The following is a 16,539-nucleotide window of genomic DNA, read 5'->3' on the forward strand; positions in this document are numbered from 1 at the left end:
GTTCACAAAACAAAGAAAGAAGAAGACAAGAAACACAAAACAAAAAAGAAAACACAAAAGAAGTAACAAATATTCAGAATAAAATTGAGGAAGGACAAATTTAAGATGTTTGGGCCTCATTCAAAGCCGATTTTGACTGTTCCAGCATGATTCAAGGCCGATTTCAGTCTGTTTCGGCCGTTTCGGTCAGTTTCGACCGTTGGCCGATACGACCCGATTCTGGCCGAATCGGCTTGATTCAGCATGAATCAAAGCCGAGTTAGTGCGAATCAAAGCTGAGTTGGCGTGAATCCAAAAAAAAAAAAAAAAAAAACTCAGATGCGGCATTGATGTGCGGGCAGCGGTGTCAGACGTTGCACCCAGTGTTGGGCTGTGTCGGACTCCGGTGCGGCACCCGCCCAACCGCATTGGTGCTTCATAGGTCTTTGAAGTACCAAAGTTAGTTCATAGGTAAGTTTTTCTTTGTTGGCTAGTTTTCTTGTACACGCTAGTACCTTTTTTCATAGCATAGGATTTTTGGCACCTCAATATTATATGATATCTTCATTCGAGGATTATTTTTAGGAATGGCAATGGGTCGGGTTTCTTTATACTCGAACCCGACCCATGGGCCTGTACCCATTACCTGAACCCAGCCCGTTTAATAAATGGGTTTTTTTTGTTGCACCCAAACCTGGCCCGTCGGGCTCCATGGGGCTCGTGGGCCCCAAACCAAAATCATAAACCCAGAAATTAGTACAAACCCAAAATCACATTCACAGAATATACATGTAATTTTCTTGGCAATCACAGCATTTTCTTGCCATCCAAACGGATGCCAAGATCTAACAAACTAATTTGTACAAAAAATCCTACAAATCCCATAAATTTTGCAAACCCATAAATAAAATGAGCAAATCTGAAAATCTCAGCAACAAAACACCAAAAAAAACCAACAAATTTTGCTCACAAAATCATGAAAAGAACAAAAAACCCAAACCACACAAATTGTGGATCTATAACGTGTGAGGCGTGGTTCACGGTGGATCTGCAATGGGCGAGCTTGATCTGTTGATTGTGGCTGGGCTTGTTTGCGAGGATCTTGTTTTCTTGGCTTGGTTTTGGCTGTGGTGGCTTAGGTGAGTTACTGGTTGCGTGGTGCTTGATCGGTTGAGAGAGTGCTTGAGGCAGGGTGGTGATAGCTTGGGCCTGAGATTGAGAGTGAGTGAGAGTGGGCGATTGGAGGCTGGTGAGTGTGTTGTGAAATGAGAGGATTAGTTTTAAGGTTTATAAGTATATATATATATATATATATAGTAGGGTTTTTTTTGTAATTTTATTAACTTGTAACCGGGTCAGGTTGGGTCTAGGTTCGGGTTAGGTTTTACAAAAAATCCATACTCGACCTGTACCCGCTTTGGGTTTGTTTTTTAAAAACTCAAACCCGACCCTATTCTTTATCAGGCTGAGTAAAATCCGACCCATTAAGGTCGGGCTGGACTAGGTACCCACGGATCAGGCCACAATTGTCATCCCTAATTATTTTTTTGGCAGATTTCTCATTGAGAGGGGATTGCCATTTTAATGGTGGCGTTCTTTTATGTGTCCTTGAAAAGTACCATAATAGTTCATACCAAGTTTCATCTTTATTGGTTAATTTTCTCGTACTCCAAAAAAGGAACTACCAAAGTTTTGAAAGTCATAATTTCAAGTTTTAGACTTAGCTTATTTTAATATTTAATCTTAATCTTTCAATGAATCCATTTGAAATGAAGGGGGTTATTTTCCTTTTCAAGCAGTGCACTTCATCAAGGTAAAACTTATGTATTATGTTCTCTAATTAAATTCAAACATAGCTCTGTTGATTTAATTATACTTGAAAATAATAATAATGTTTGTATGTTATTGGTCATTATAAAAAGGTGTTTAACTTTAAAATTTTGTCCATTTATCAAGGAAGGATTTATCCACAACCTTAGAGGAGAGCGTTGGAAAGGGAAGTATGACAGTTTCCACAAATTGAAGATAAATCAGTGAATTGTTTACCAAAAAAAAAAAAAGAAGATAAATCAATGAATTGATTGCTTGTAGTAAATCAAGGGATTAGTGCAATCAGTTATAGTGATATGAAATTCAAAGTCAACATGTACATATAATACATTTAAAGCTGACATATCTTCAACTCAAGAAAAAAAAAGAGGCTGATATATCTTCAAGTTCCGTAAAACCTATTAGAAATATGAGTTTTCTTGTAACATGTTATCAATAAAGTATATAAATTAGGATTTTATTAACAGGTATTTTTAGGGCATTTGTTAATGGATTATTGAAGAAAGTTTTAATACCACTTTTATAAGAAATATAAAAAGTTGTAAAAAAAAAAGTTGTTTTTTTCTTTTGCCATAAAAAAATTTCTTAAACCAATGCATTTAGGGCATTTGTTAAATTTTTCCTATAAAATATGTAACACTTTAGCTTTTAATGTTGTGGACATAAGTCTTGCACCATATTTGAGAGTTTATATAGAAAAGGAATTGAATGGATATGATAGAGAGGAATATAATGGAATTAAATATTGATCTTTAATTTTTTTTTAAATAGTTTCAATCTATGATTTTTGCTCTTAATAATTGCTCTTTATAATCATACTAAGACATCAAATTTTTGGTGTAGGTAAGGATCAAACTCCAGATCTCGTGTACGACGATAAGAAATTTTACTAATTGAGCTAACTAGAACTTACTAATATTGATCTTATTTTTGTTTGAAAAGAAATGATGGAATAGAAATATTAAAATGTGCTAGCTCAACTAGTTAGCACATCTTAGTATTTCTAACGCAAATATCTAGTGTTTAAATCCCTTTGACTCCAGTTATAGCTATCAATTTATTAACACTAACAAAAAAGTAAGCTTGCTTGGGTGTTGCTTTATAAGGAATGGAAAGAGACTTTAAAAATATATATATATATAATATATATATATATATATATATATATATATATATATTGCTATTATACCAGTTATTTAATAAAAATATGGTATAGGAATTTCAAATAAAACTAAGGATATTTTGGGGACTTCTATAAAAAAAATCAGTAAAACATATTCTATTCATTCTTGCTTCCTTATGTTCTCTTTAGTACACGTTTAACCATTAACATAGCAGGACTCTCCACGAATATATAGATTTTTTTTTTTCACACTTTGAGCAGCAATAAAATGTTAGTTAAGCTATTACCAGAACTGAGTAATTTATTTATCTGATCAACACCAATTTATCATATTTTATACGTAACAAGTTAAATCAATTATAAAATTCAGTTATTTTTTCTTTCCATGGAGTTCACTGGACCCATAAAGAAAGCCAAAAAAACACAAAAAAAAAAGAAAAAAAAAAGAAAAAAAAAAAAGAATAACTTTGATGCTGATACCATGAAGACGAATTTAATGGAAAAGGATAAATCTGATCTGATATCCATCTCCTTAAAAGGAACAAAGTTTTATCCTCCACAAAATTCATGTGAACAATAAAGAGGATATACAGATTACTTGAGAAAAAAGATCCAAATAATATGACACCTCAGCTGATAGCTACAGCTAGGAAAGAAGACAGACAATGTAGGTTGAAGGGTCACTGTTTCTTAAAAGTGACCATAAGTGGACAAATCGTATGCATTCAAGCAGACAAAGCTCACAAAATAGATATCTATGGAAGCTAGATATGGATTCTACAAAAGCGTAAAATTCCAAGATATTTGTTCCATCTTGTGTGGTATTATCCACTAGCTTTTCTTACTCAAACGTCAAATTTCCTACTTCCTATATCACCTTATTGTTTGAGGGAAGTGTGGGTTTGGTAATTGTTGAAAAAAGTTGTTGTTTTTTTTTTTTTTTTGTATTAATTTTTTTTCCCTCAAAAATGAAGTCTTAATTTAATTTTTTTTGAATAATTAGTTTTTAGCTTTTATATACATTTAACACATTTAAAGTTATAAACCCTATATTTTAAATAAATATATATAAATCTTCTAAAATAATAATTTTCAAACGGACAAGGATAACTCTAATAATTAGTTTTTTTTGCTCAAATTTTATTATTGAAATTATTAAAAAAAATATAGTCTTTTAGTAGGAAAACCTAGGTTTTAATTTAAAAGTCTTGAAATCCAACATAAACAATATGTAATAATAATATAAAAAAAAAAAAAAAAAAAAAAAAAAAAAAAAAAAAAAAAAAAAACAAAAAAAAAAAAAAAAAAAAAAAAAAAAAAAAAAAAAAAAAAAAAAAAAACAAAAAAAAAAAAAAAAACTTTTTTTTTTTTTGTATTAATTTTTTTTTCCCTCAAATAATTTAATTTTTAATTTTTTTTTGAAATATATTAGTTTTTAGCTTTTTGTAATACATTTAACATAAAAGTTATAAAAACCCTATATTTTAATAAATACTATATAAAAAATCTTCTAAAAATAAATAATTTTCAAACGGACAATGGTAAACTAACTAATAATTAGTTTTTTGCTCAAATTTTTATTTATTGAAAATTATTAAAAATATAGTTCTAGTAGAAAACTAGGTTTTAAAAAGTCTTGCATAAACAATTATGTTAATAAAAAAAAAAAACTAATCCAACGAGTTTGGTAAGCTCCAAAAAGGCTTTTTGAGCTTATCTTGGTAGGCCACATTTATAATTTTGTAATGTGATATTATTTATAATTTATTTTCTGAAATTTATTGAAGATGATATATTATGATTTACAATTTTCACATAGCTAAAGTTATAAGAGGGAGAGAGGGGCTTTGTGATGGAGAATTTAAAAATAAATAAAACACCTCAATCCAAGTACAATAAAATCCCACAAAATATAAGGAAAGAAATGCATAAATTACAATAAATTTGGCACAAGATAAAACCAACAAAAACAACTATGGAAATTCACAACTTAACAACTATGATAAGAGAAGTTATTAAAATCCAAGTAAAACCTGAGAGTTGGACTAATTAATATGGCTTAAAGGTATCTCTTCATATTCCCCGTCTCACCATTCCTAACTTTAGGAAGGAAACCTGGACTTTACAGCTTGTAGAAAAACTAAAAAAAAAATCATTGCACCAAAACCTCTAAACTCTTTAATCATATGAATTGCCTCCACGAATGATACACCCATAATCACAACCAAAACATTCGACTGACTCCAAGAACCTCTTGAAGGTTTTCTTTACAGCAGCAAGTATGTGGTAGCTTCTATGGTTTCAGCTTCTTCATCATCTAATGTTCAAATTTACTTGAAACTCTTTGATATGGTGAAATGGAGAGAAATTGATTATGCAAACCCTAGCTACACAAACATAATTTTCTCTCTCTCTAAAAAGTCTCTAGGAATGGCTTATGGCATACCGCAACAAATATTGGATCTCGAATCAGGCTTGAAACAAACAAGTTTTGAGATTTTTTTTTTTGTGTTGCTGATTTTTTGCTAAAACACAAAACTCAATTGATTGACCTACTATCAAGACTGCTATTGACTTTGCTATTGAGGAAACAATAACCAGACTGTTCTAGGCTAAATCAATCCACGAGCCTAGTGTTGAGACATGCTAAAACACAAAACTCAATTGATTGACCTACTATCAAGACTGCTATTGACTTTGCTATTGAGGAAACAATAACCAGACTGTTCTAGGCTAAATCAATCCACGAGCCTAGTGTTGAGACATGCTGAAATGCACTATTCTTGAGATGTTCTTGAGCAAATTTCATGTCTTCAACTTGATGTTCAATTGCCACTTTAAAACACATCAAAACTGAACAAAGACACATAATTTAACATAGTTTGACAACATTAAAACATATGGACCTAAAAAATAAAAATAAAAAAATGGATTAAAAAAAATAATACAATGATGTGATTGATGAGGTGGCGCAACAAGAGTTTTGCAGAAATTAAATACAACACTTTCATTATTATATGCCATATTGATTCAAAAAATAAGCAATTAGGAAAACACATATTAGACAATAAAATCAGGGCGAAGATATTTGGAGAAGGTTTTTTTCAGGGGAGAGAAAAATAGTATTTGGAGAAGTATCCTTCTCTCCCCAAGACCCTCCTAATGGTTTAATGCAAAATAAAGTAACTGAATGCCACTAGTACTAGACAGGAAAAGGCCCAGATAGTGACGTAGGGTTGTCTTCACAGCTCGTGGACAAGCTTCATTTCTTCCTTATCTTCATAATAGCAGTCAGGATGCTAAGAGAGAGGTGTCAGTTTTACGGTCACAAAGTTAACTTTGTGTCTTGTTATCGTATTTGGATTCCTCTGGCTAGCTCCAAATGTTATTGTAGTACAAAAATACAACTTGATGTAAAGAGTGGCCAAGTGGGGTTTTGGGCGGGGATCAAAGTTACATCAGTTCAAGATTTTGGCCACGGAACATGAAAAAGAAATCTGAAAAATTATGAAATGGCTACCCCCAAAAAAAAAAAAAAAAAAAAAAAAACTTGAGAAATATGTACTGTGTTGAATTGATCGAACCTTTGAAGCATTCAAATTGTGAAAACATTAGAAAAATTGTAGTCAAAATCTTTAATCATGACTCTTAGCTAGTACCAGTCATCAGTCATTCTTTTACATTATAAGTTTGATTTCTAAATCCTAGTCTTTTCCATAAATGTGGACTGCATAACATCTTGAATTAGCATTACAAGATTCTGGACTTGGGACCCATTTTCTCATTATATCAACTTTTGACTCAGAGAGTGATTTCTTTTATCATGGAGTACTATGTATCCTATATATTAAATTCCTTAATAATATCTTTGTCATATTATGCTATTTCTATCACTGGAAAATGTGAATGGATTGACTAAGGGTTTACAAGACTTAGCCATAGGGTGTAGGTTTGTGCTGCCCATGTATGCCTTTCTTTTCTCAAGTTTGGCTGCACAATCTTTGTTTTTGTAATTTGCTTTAAGGGAAAAATAGGACACAAGAAACTGGGCCTTGACTCAGATTCATTACACTGGCTATGTTTCAAACTACAAAAAAGCCATTAGAGGGTTCCGAGTCTCATCTGTTGCTGTGTTCATTAACGATTGTCTCACATACATTTGGGTGAACATTATGATCCCTTTATGACCATTTGAATTTTGATGCTAAATAAATTTCCAAAAAATCTTGAAAAGAGAGAACACATTGAATGTAAAATGTTAATTTAAGCTATGAACTAAGTGTCCATTTTTATTTACAAGTTTGTATACTACTTTATAAAGTATCATTTTTTCTAATTATAGTTGTACTTTTGTACTGTTTACTCTTTGGAAAAATAGGAAAATAAAGTATATATACCAAATGAAAACTTTAGGAACTATCGAAGAAATGAAGAACTTTGAAATCACAAAAACATTCCAACCACAAGTAGTAAGATTCCAACACACTTCATTCCCTTCCCCTACATTCTCCGAAGCACTACAATTTTATATTTAATTTTTTTGTTAAAAGTGAAGAAGTTAAAGAACCTTTATTCTTGAGTCACTTTGGTTCTTTCCCCACAGATGTCGCTGTTAAGAGACAGCTTGCACTAGCAAGGAAGTGAAAGCTTGTGTGACTTTCTCAAAATAACTTAAGCCGTAGTTTAACATGGACTAACCAAAAAAGACACAAAAGTGATTAGGTACTGATTATTAAAAAATTTAGTGTTCTCTCAAGGTGGTGCGTGGTGGTGTGGAAAATGCCATTTCTTTCTACCTTTATTACCATGCCTTGGTATAATCCCAAACTAATGATTTGGACCTGAAATAATTGATGGGATGTATGCAATCACTGTAAACCACGTTTATCTACAATGTTCCATATCTATATCTAGACTATATTTACAATATATGAGATGCTAATTAATATCGCATTTTCCATAACTAGAATAAAAAGAAAAACAACACGAGCCCATCATATTACTAACAGTAACACTGACACAGATGTTGCAGTCACATATGGAGAAGAACAGATATATTTAGCAAGGATTTTTCACTACTTTCATACTGATATCAAAATAGATCTATTTATTCAGATAAGAGAAAAAGAAAAAGAAAAAAAAGGGATAGATTTCCCATTAAGATATTCCAACTACACTAGTAATACCGTGAATAACATGTTACAAAGTGCTCTCCTGCTTAAGGGTGACATTTCTATGGGTTTATGTCCATGAAAGTTCATGTAACAGTAATAGGCCCAAAAAGAAGGGGAGCTGGGGATGATTTATTTTGTTCCAAAGGCCTTGGTGCTGCGAGTGTGAGCTCTAGATTAGGTGATGCATTTGAGGAACTGGGTTTTGCTGCATGTGAAGTTTTGAGCTGGGAATCCACCAATCCATATAACCAAACAGGCACATTAGCCTTACTGCTTGAAGGTAATTGAGGATCTTCGGTTTCTTGGTTATCTGATTTAGCATCTTGTTGTGAGGAACTATGGCCTAGCAGTGGCAGAGTAGTATCATGTTGAGAGCTACTTGTTTTGCAATATTCAGCAGGAACTGCATCACTTGGCTTGGAATTAGTACTACTTGCAGGATGACCTAACATGTTGCTGCTGCTTCCAACCTGTCATCCCAAAAGGAAAGAAAGAAAAATTTTGATTCACGAATTTATAAATGACACTAGAGGGTGTGAATCAATAAGCATATGATGCAAGTAGAATCTCTATGTAAGCTAGAAAGATCAAGGAAATAATACCAGGTCGAAAAGACTTGAACGTCTCTTCTTCTTGTTAAGGCTTGCTTGTCGAAGAAAATACTTTTGAGCATGACTCGCAACTTGGGTTGGGGTTCTGGTTGTCACATAGTTTCTAGAGATGCCCCTCCAATCACCCTTCCCTAGCTTCTCAAGCCCAATTAGAAATGTTCTGTGCTCCTCTTCTGTCCATGGAACTCCTAAACATAAAACCACAAGGACACCTATATTCATCAACAAAATGAAAAACAAAATCTTTTTGCTCCTAGTTAGTTTGTTTCATATAAAATTTTCCAAGCCAAAAAAGAAAGTAACAAATTGGTGAAAAATAGGTTGCTTTAAGATTCTTGTAAGAAGCTGAAACAATTTCATTGAAAAGTGGGACGGGACTGCACACCCGAGAAATAATCAAAGTGCTTAAAAAGCTTTGGACACCCACCTTAGTAAGAAAAAAAATCATTGCAATTAAAGAGCAAATTTTGTCCTTGAAAAGAATGAAAAAAATATATATATATATATATCACCTTGTGTTGCCGTTATTAGTATGTAATTTACTCTTGCAAGAATACTTTTGGTTCTGCGGAAAAAATTTGAAACAATACCATAAAAGATATGAATTTTCATTCCAAACTCACCCTTCTTCCTCTCTTGGGGTCGACATGTTAGACCATCAGAGAGATAACCAATGGTTGTTTTATCAGAATTTTCATCGATGGAAATTCTCGAGGAGGACAATGAAGACGACGGTGATGTTGGTGATGAGGATGAGGGATGATACAAGCAATCCACGCTAAAACTTTTCTTCAAGGCAAAAGAAGATGAAGATAAGTCGAGTTGCACTCCAAAGAGCCTAAGACCACCAGCAAAAGTCTCTCTGTAAGTGCAGGTCCTTGAATTATGGCCTATGTTTCCACAATGTGAGCACTTTCTGCCCATGTTCACCCGGACAAGTTTAACTTCTCAGATTAACGACTTAACACCCCCACAATATCAAACTCAGAGAGAGAGAGAAAGAGAGAGAGAGAGCACAAATAACTAATATGTTTGGTAGTATATAACGTGATGGGTGAGGTGGGGGCTATGAAAATGGATGCACACCAAGAGAAGATGATTGGATAGACGTATTTTATTGTTGGATATTTTTCCAACTCGGTTTCTAAACAAAAGCTAGAGATTATAAGTACACTTCTCTCCCCCTTTATTTTTCTCTAAAGAAAGCTTCATCTTATACGGGGTAGTTTTGTACTCTTTAAGAGTTATACATGGTAAATTTTTCCTTTGGCCTTTTGTAACCTACTATATTCTGTAGATAGGGACTCTTGGAATTTATTTCGTCCATCCATTGCGTCTATTTGACATAGAAATAGATAGGTACGTACTTATCTGTATTTTCAGTTGTAAATTTTTATTTATTTTCATATAACCTTTCATGGTATAACAAAGGAATAGTAGAGAAGGATATTTATATATTGTAGTCCTCCAATAGTTTGGGGGTAGGTACGTATAGTATATATTAATATGACTTCAGAAGGGAGAAGAAATATCTCAGAACATGAGAAACTTTGAAAATTAATGCTGATCAACCTACACCAACTTTCATAGGAAACTCACTAGAGCTATATATCCACTTTATATAAGAAAGAGAAAAATAAGACAAAATTAGCTTTGAATTCAAATTTCTTAGTTAGTTCTACCAAAGACCTTGGGAAGTTAGATTCTTTGTCATATGTCAAATACAGATCTTTGAAATGAAATATTAGTATAAGAGATCTTCTGAAGTTTTTCCAAATTCCCAAGAAAACCCCTCAAACAAGTCATCTTAATTCTAATCAACAGCATAAATTCAAAAGCACAGGTTGATGATCACCATTAATCAGAATAGTTGATTTTTGTTATAATAAAAAAAGAAAAACAACTTTTGGATCAATATTAATGACCCATTATTTGGGGTGCCCAGATAAGTAATAATCGTACTTAATTACCAGGCTGCTGCTAGTCAAAATATACCATCTACATCGAAGCTCATTTGAGTATAATAACTTTGCTATTCAGCAAAAAAAAAGAGTATAATAACTTTGCTATTGAAATAAATACTGATTAATAAAAAATAAAAAATAAAAAAGCCGTACCATTTTGATTGTTTGACATCTCACATCATATATTATATTATAATATTATCTTAATTTTAAATGTGTTATGGTACCTGACTAAAATTTCACTATCATGTAAATAGTATCAGGAGCTGATTTGTTGGAGGAGAATAGGATATTCTCCTTTCCTTTGTAGGTAAAGCTCATACATTAGTAATCAAAACTAGAGGGAGACTAAGAATATGATAAATTTGGTAGAAACCTCACCGAACTAGCTAGCTAGCTAGCTAGTTGTCTTTCTTAATATAGCTAGCTAGCTTTGTCTTTCTTAATACTACATTATGATGTTATTTTTATTATTATAGATTGGCCAACTTGTTGAGGATGGGCCTCATAACCCACTGCATCTGGAAGCCAATTTCAAAGAATATTTTAGCCTTTCTCTATGCCTGAACCAGTAAGCACCCAATTTTGGTCAGTTACTTCAGGCTTATTTGGCAGTGAAATTAAAAGGAATCTTCAGTTGTAGAAAAGAGCAAAAGAGAAGATGACGATCTAAAGAATGTTTTATTAACCTTTTGGAACTAAGTGTTAAATCACTAGCTCAATTTTTTTATTTTTTTTATTTTTTTTTTTATTTTTAATCAAGGATGATTTATGTCATAAGTTTATGTTACCATTCTCCAAGTCATAAGTTTTACATTACCAATAAATAAGAATCCATATGATGCGATCCTCAAAAAAAAAAAAGAATCCATATGATGCGGCGCAAAGAAATATTTATTTTAATTCAATCTTATTTAATTTGGATGTATTATTATTATTATTATTTAATTTGGATGAATTATTATTGTATTATAATTAGTTCATTGGTATATTATTTTAGGTCATAATTAATCATAGTAATTAATTAGGTTTATTAGTACTTTGTTTTCTTTTATAGAATCAAGGTTGTTTTTGTGATTCAATAATGGAGATTTTCTAAGGAAATTAGAATCAGGATTTCCTAACTAAGTTAAAATTCCTTCTCATAAAAAAAAATTAAAAAAAAAAAAAAACTAAGTTAAATTTAGGGTTTAGTAGTCTATGTAAGCATAGTATTGTACTCATACAAAGACAAGTTACAGTTTGATTAATTAAATAATATATTGGTTTTTGAATTTTCCAATGTCCTAGTGTGAATTCCAGCCAATCTAAGTGTTGATCCCTAAAAGTTTGTTTTCTCTTACTTAGTGTCGACTCCAAGCAAACTTAGACGGGCTAACTCCAAAAATGACAAAGTTTAACTACAAAATTAGTTATAGTCTAAAACTACAATTTTACTCAATAAAATAAATATTAATACATATTTTAAAAATCTAACTATTAAATTATACGTTATTTACGGTCTTAATACACATGTTAAATTTCTTGTCAATTGAATATTGTTTACTATATGATCTATAAGATTATATTTTATGTATAATTTTAAACTACAAAAACTTGCAATTTAAACAATTTATTGATGACATAGCTATAAATCTTTAATTTTTTAGAAATTTTGTAAGCATGGAGAATATAAGATGAAAATGTAATCTGTAAGGACACAATTTGTAACGACCCATAATAATGTTGGGTTCGCACGTAAAAAGGCCCAAACAATATCATTTATAGAGCGTGGGTTTGAAAGGCTAGGCCTTGGTCACCAGACAGTGGTTTTTCGTGGTGTTCATACATAATTAAATTGTGTTCGCTCTAGGAGTCTTTCTCCTGGAGGCGGGCTGGGAGGCTCTGATTTTTGGCCATTTTTCCCAGCCCCTTCTCCCAGATTGCTTGTTCCTCTTTTTATACTAGCCCGTATTCCTTATCCTTCGTCCACGTGTAGGATCGACTTTTCCAAGACTGATACTTGTCCCATCAGCCCATACCCAGAGTGGTTGGGGGTGGTTGTAAAAGTTTAAGAGCATGGCTCTGTTAGGTGCAGAATGCTTTATTGCAGTTTTGGCAGCCTTTTAATTGTGCTGTTTCCGCACTATAGTCGCTCTTCCTTTTAGGGGCATTTATGGCATGCCGAGTAGGAGCTCGTCCTCGGTCATTTCCTTAGGCCGTCTATGACTCTCATGATGCATCATCGGCCCTGTGTCTCCTCGGCGCAAATCTTGGGCCTTAACATGAAATGGGCTGGGGTCACAAACTCTCTGGCCCCACAATAACCCCTCAAAATCCTGTTGTCCGACCTCTTGGTCGGAGAGGAGGGTTTTGGTAATGCCACGCCTTTATTGCGGTCTGCTTAGATCTGCCCTTCATCAATGTGGGTGTCTCTTCATCTATCCAGGAAACATATTGGGTTACGAGACATTCCTCTGAATTCATTCACGATGTGTTCCTGCCGTTTCATTATCCAAAACGCGCCTTTAATGATTTTCCTTTACGAGACCATTTAAATTCGACGATTATTGACGGCGTGGGGAAGTGGAGTGGGTATATTCTCATTTACAAATTTTCTTGAGAATTTGGATAGATTAAATGCCTCCCGTTTTGCCCTTCATATAAGAAGAAAAGCAAGAGGTTACTTCTCTTACACAGAGACCTTTCAATCCTTTTAAAGTCTGAAAAACCTTAGCCTCCCCCAGAGTTTCCCTTATCCACTCGCTTACACCTTGAATTGTGATACGTCCAAGATAGGAGCGGGAATGAAGAGACCATACCCTTCCCAGAAATGCTACGCTCTTCTGAAACTCAAAATGGCTCGGTCAGGGCAGGGATGACAGAGACTCAAGATAATTCTCATCCTTCTTTCAGCCAAAATCCGAAGCAGGGGCTCGTCGCGTCAAACTTTTGGTGCGACTAAGCTGGGGTCACCCATTATCAGTACCAGCCGCTCCCTTATGAACATATCTAACATGGCACCAGCGTGTTAGGAGTCAGGACTGACGCAAGGACAAAGTGTCCCTGCTTCTTCCTTTCTTCCCTCACTGGTTCCTCCTTTTACCTCCCCTTCTTCTTCTTTCCCATCACTAGATCCATCCTGGTGCTTTTCCTTCTTCCTCTTCTTCTCCTCTTCCACCAAGGGAGGTCCTCCTCTCAATATGGGTGCTATTGGGGCAGAATTTGGAAAGACTTCGGAGCAGAGCTTAAAAAGACTTCTGGTCATTTGTTTGTTTCTTTTTTATTGTTTTTGCAATTCGTTTTCTGTATAGGTTTGTTTAAGCCCTCCATTGTACGCTGTAATACCTCTTTATATTAATAAAAGTCAACATCGCTTTATTTGGAATATTCTACTTCTTTTTTCCGAAATGGTTATGCCGTGAATAGACGTACTACCATATGACTTCTTTTTCATTTTTATAATCTGAACGATGCTTAGGGCCGAAATCCCAGTTAATAAAAAAGACCTTGCTCTATGCTTATTGAAACTATCCGACATAATAATGCCGATTTGAACAAATGATACTTAGGGCTGAAATCCTTACTAAAAAGAAAAGAAAAAGATATTATGATGAGCTTATTAGAGCTGTCTGGCATAATAACGCCAACCTAAGAAAACAATACTTAGGGCCGAAACCCCTTACCAAGAAAAAAGATGTTATTATGAACTTATTGGAGCTATCGTGTACAGTAAGACTGACCTGAAAATGGGTTGTGTACCCCAAACTGGAACGAGATGATGGCTGAATGCTCGGTGCCGTGTAGGAAGTAATCATCCGAGGATATATAACACAAAAATGAACAGCCCCTGCAGGTCGCTGAGTAATAAGGCACTTCGCCATCTTCCTAATGACCTTCATAGCCTTAGCCCTTTCTGATATTTGTTCCGAGGACCGAGCAACTCAGAATTCGTCTTAAGTAGCTGACTTTTCCATAGGTTTGAGTCTGAGGACCATGCAATACCTTAGTTCTATCCAAAACTTGATTTCTTAAGTAGTTGGTTTCCCCATAGGTTTGAGTCCGAGGACCATGCAATACCTTGGTTCTGTCCAAAACTTGAGTTCTAAGTAGTTGGTTTCCCCATAGGTTTGAGTCCGAGGACCATGCAATACCTTGGTTCTGTCCAAAACTTGATTTCTAAATAGTTGGTTTCCCCATAGGTTTGAGTCCGAGGACCATGCAATACCTTGGTTCTGTCCAAAACTTGATTTCTAAAGTAGTTGGTTTCCCCATAGGTTTGAGTCCGAGGACCATGCAATACCTTGGTTCTGTCCAAAACTTGATTTTTAAGTAGTTGGTTTCCCCATAGGTTTGAGTCCGAGGACCATGCAATACCTTGGTTCTGTCCAAAACTTGATTTCTTAAGTAATTGGTTTCCCCATAGGTTTGAGTCCGAGGACCATGCAATACCTTGGTTCTGTCCAAAACTTGATTTCTTAAGTAGTTGGTTTCCCTATAGGTTTGAGTTCGAGGACCATGCAATACCTTGGTTCTGTCCAAAACTTGATTTCTAAGTAGTTGGTTTCTCCATAGGTTTGAGTCCGAGGACCATGTAATACCTTGGTTCTGTCTAAAACTTGATTTCTAAGTAGTTGGTTTCCCCATAAGTTTGAGTCCGAGGACCATACAATACCTTGGTTCTGTCCAAAACTTGATTTCTAAAGTAGTTGGTTTCCTCATAGGTTTGAGTCCGAGGACCATGCAATACCTTGGTTCTGTCCAAAACTTGATTTCTAAAGTAGTTGGTTTCCCCATAGGTTTGAGTCCGAGGACCATGCAATACCTTGGTTCTGTCCAAAACTTGATTTTTAAGTAGTTGGTTTCCCCATAGGTTTGAGTCCGAGGACCATGCAATACCTTGGTTCTGTCCATTGATTTTTAAGTAGTTGGTTTCCACATAGGTTTGAGTCCGAGGACCATGTAATACCTTGGTTCTGTCCAAAACTTGATTTCTTAAGTAGTTGGTTTCTCCATAGGTCTGAGTCCGAGAACTATGCAATACCTTAGTTCTGTCCAAAACTTGATTTCTTAAGTAGTTGGTTTCCCCATAGGTTTGAGTCCAAGGACCATGCAATACCTTGGTTCTGTCAAAAACTTGATTTTTAAGTAGTTGGTTTCCCCATAGGTTTGAGTCCGAGGACCATGCAATACCTTAGTTCTGTCCAAAACTTGATTTTTAAGTAGTTGGTTTCCTCATAGGTTTGAGTCCGAGGACCATGCAATACCTTGGTTCTGTCCAAAACTTGATTTCTTAAGTAGTTGGTTTCCCCATAAGTTTGAGTCCGAGGATCATGCAATACCTTGGTTCTGTCCAAAACTTGATTTCTTAAGTAGTTGGTTTCCCCATAGGTTTGAGTCTGAAGACCATGCAATACCTTGGTTCTGTTCAAAACTTGATTTCTTAAGTAGTTGGTTTCCCCATAGGTTTGAGTTCGAGGACCATGCAATACCTTGGTTCTATCCAAAACTTGATTTCTAAGTAGTTGGTTTCCCCATAGGTTTGAGTCCGAGGACCATGCAATACCTTGGTTCTGTCCAAAACTTGATTTCTTAAGTAGTTGGTTTCCACATAGGTTTGAGTCCGAAGACCATGCAATACCTTGGTTCTGTTCAAAACTTGATTTCTTAAGTAGTTGGTTTCCCCATAGGTTTGAGTCCGAAGACCATGCAATACCTTAGTTTTGTCCAAAACTTGATATTTAAGTAGTTGGGGGAATTAACCCCTCGGCTTTGGCGTGGGACGTTGGTTTAGGGGGATTAGCTCCTCGGCCATGCCCCTAGAACCATCCGCGCTGCTGACGCTACGAAGTGCAGCCCCTAGTGAAGAAACGTAGCCC

At 34.5% G+C, this 16,539-nt stretch overlaps 1 protein-coding gene across 1 annotated transcript; it reads right to left on the reverse strand.

The window, feature by feature from the left end:
* Window positions 1-7,971: 7,971 nt before the first annotated feature.
* On the reverse strand, window positions 7,972-9,965 carry LOC115976132 (transcription factor MYBS3-like). The gene is made up of 3 exons (XM_031097250.1): window positions 9,341-9,965; window positions 8,709-8,905; window positions 7,972-8,576 (listed from the first exon to the last, which is right to left on the reverse strand). The coding sequence occupies exons 1-3, from the start codon at window positions 9,639-9,641 to the stop codon at window positions 8,190-8,192; spliced, it is 885 nt and encodes a 294-aa protein (XP_030953110.1). The 5' UTR covers window positions 9,642-9,965; the 3' UTR covers window positions 7,972-8,189.
* Between the last annotated feature and the right edge of the window lie 6,574 nt (window positions 9,966-16,539).

The sequence above is a fragment of the Quercus lobata genome, chromosome 2 (assembly GCF_001633185.2).
Source record: "Quercus lobata isolate SW786 chromosome 2, ValleyOak3.0 Primary Assembly, whole genome shotgun sequence".
NCBI lineage: Eukaryota > Viridiplantae > Streptophyta > Magnoliopsida > Fagales > Fagaceae > Quercus > Quercus lobata.

What these genes read in the sequence shown, in the direction of transcription:
- LOC115976132 (XM_031097250.1), bottom strand. Translation starts at nt 9,641, where the DNA reads ATGGGCAGAAAGTGCTCACATTGTGGAAACATAGGCCATAATTCAAGG. An exon ending in ACCCCAAGAGAGGAAGAAGG is followed by an intron (nt 8,906 to 9,340) that starts GTGAGTTTGGAA and finishes TTTTATGTTTAG; the next exon opens with GAGTTCCATGGACAGAAGAG. An exon ending in GTTCAAGTCTTTTCGACCTG is followed by an intron (nt 8,577 to 8,708) that starts GTATTATTTCCT and finishes TTGGGATGACAG; the next exon opens with GTTGGAAGCAGCAGCAACAT.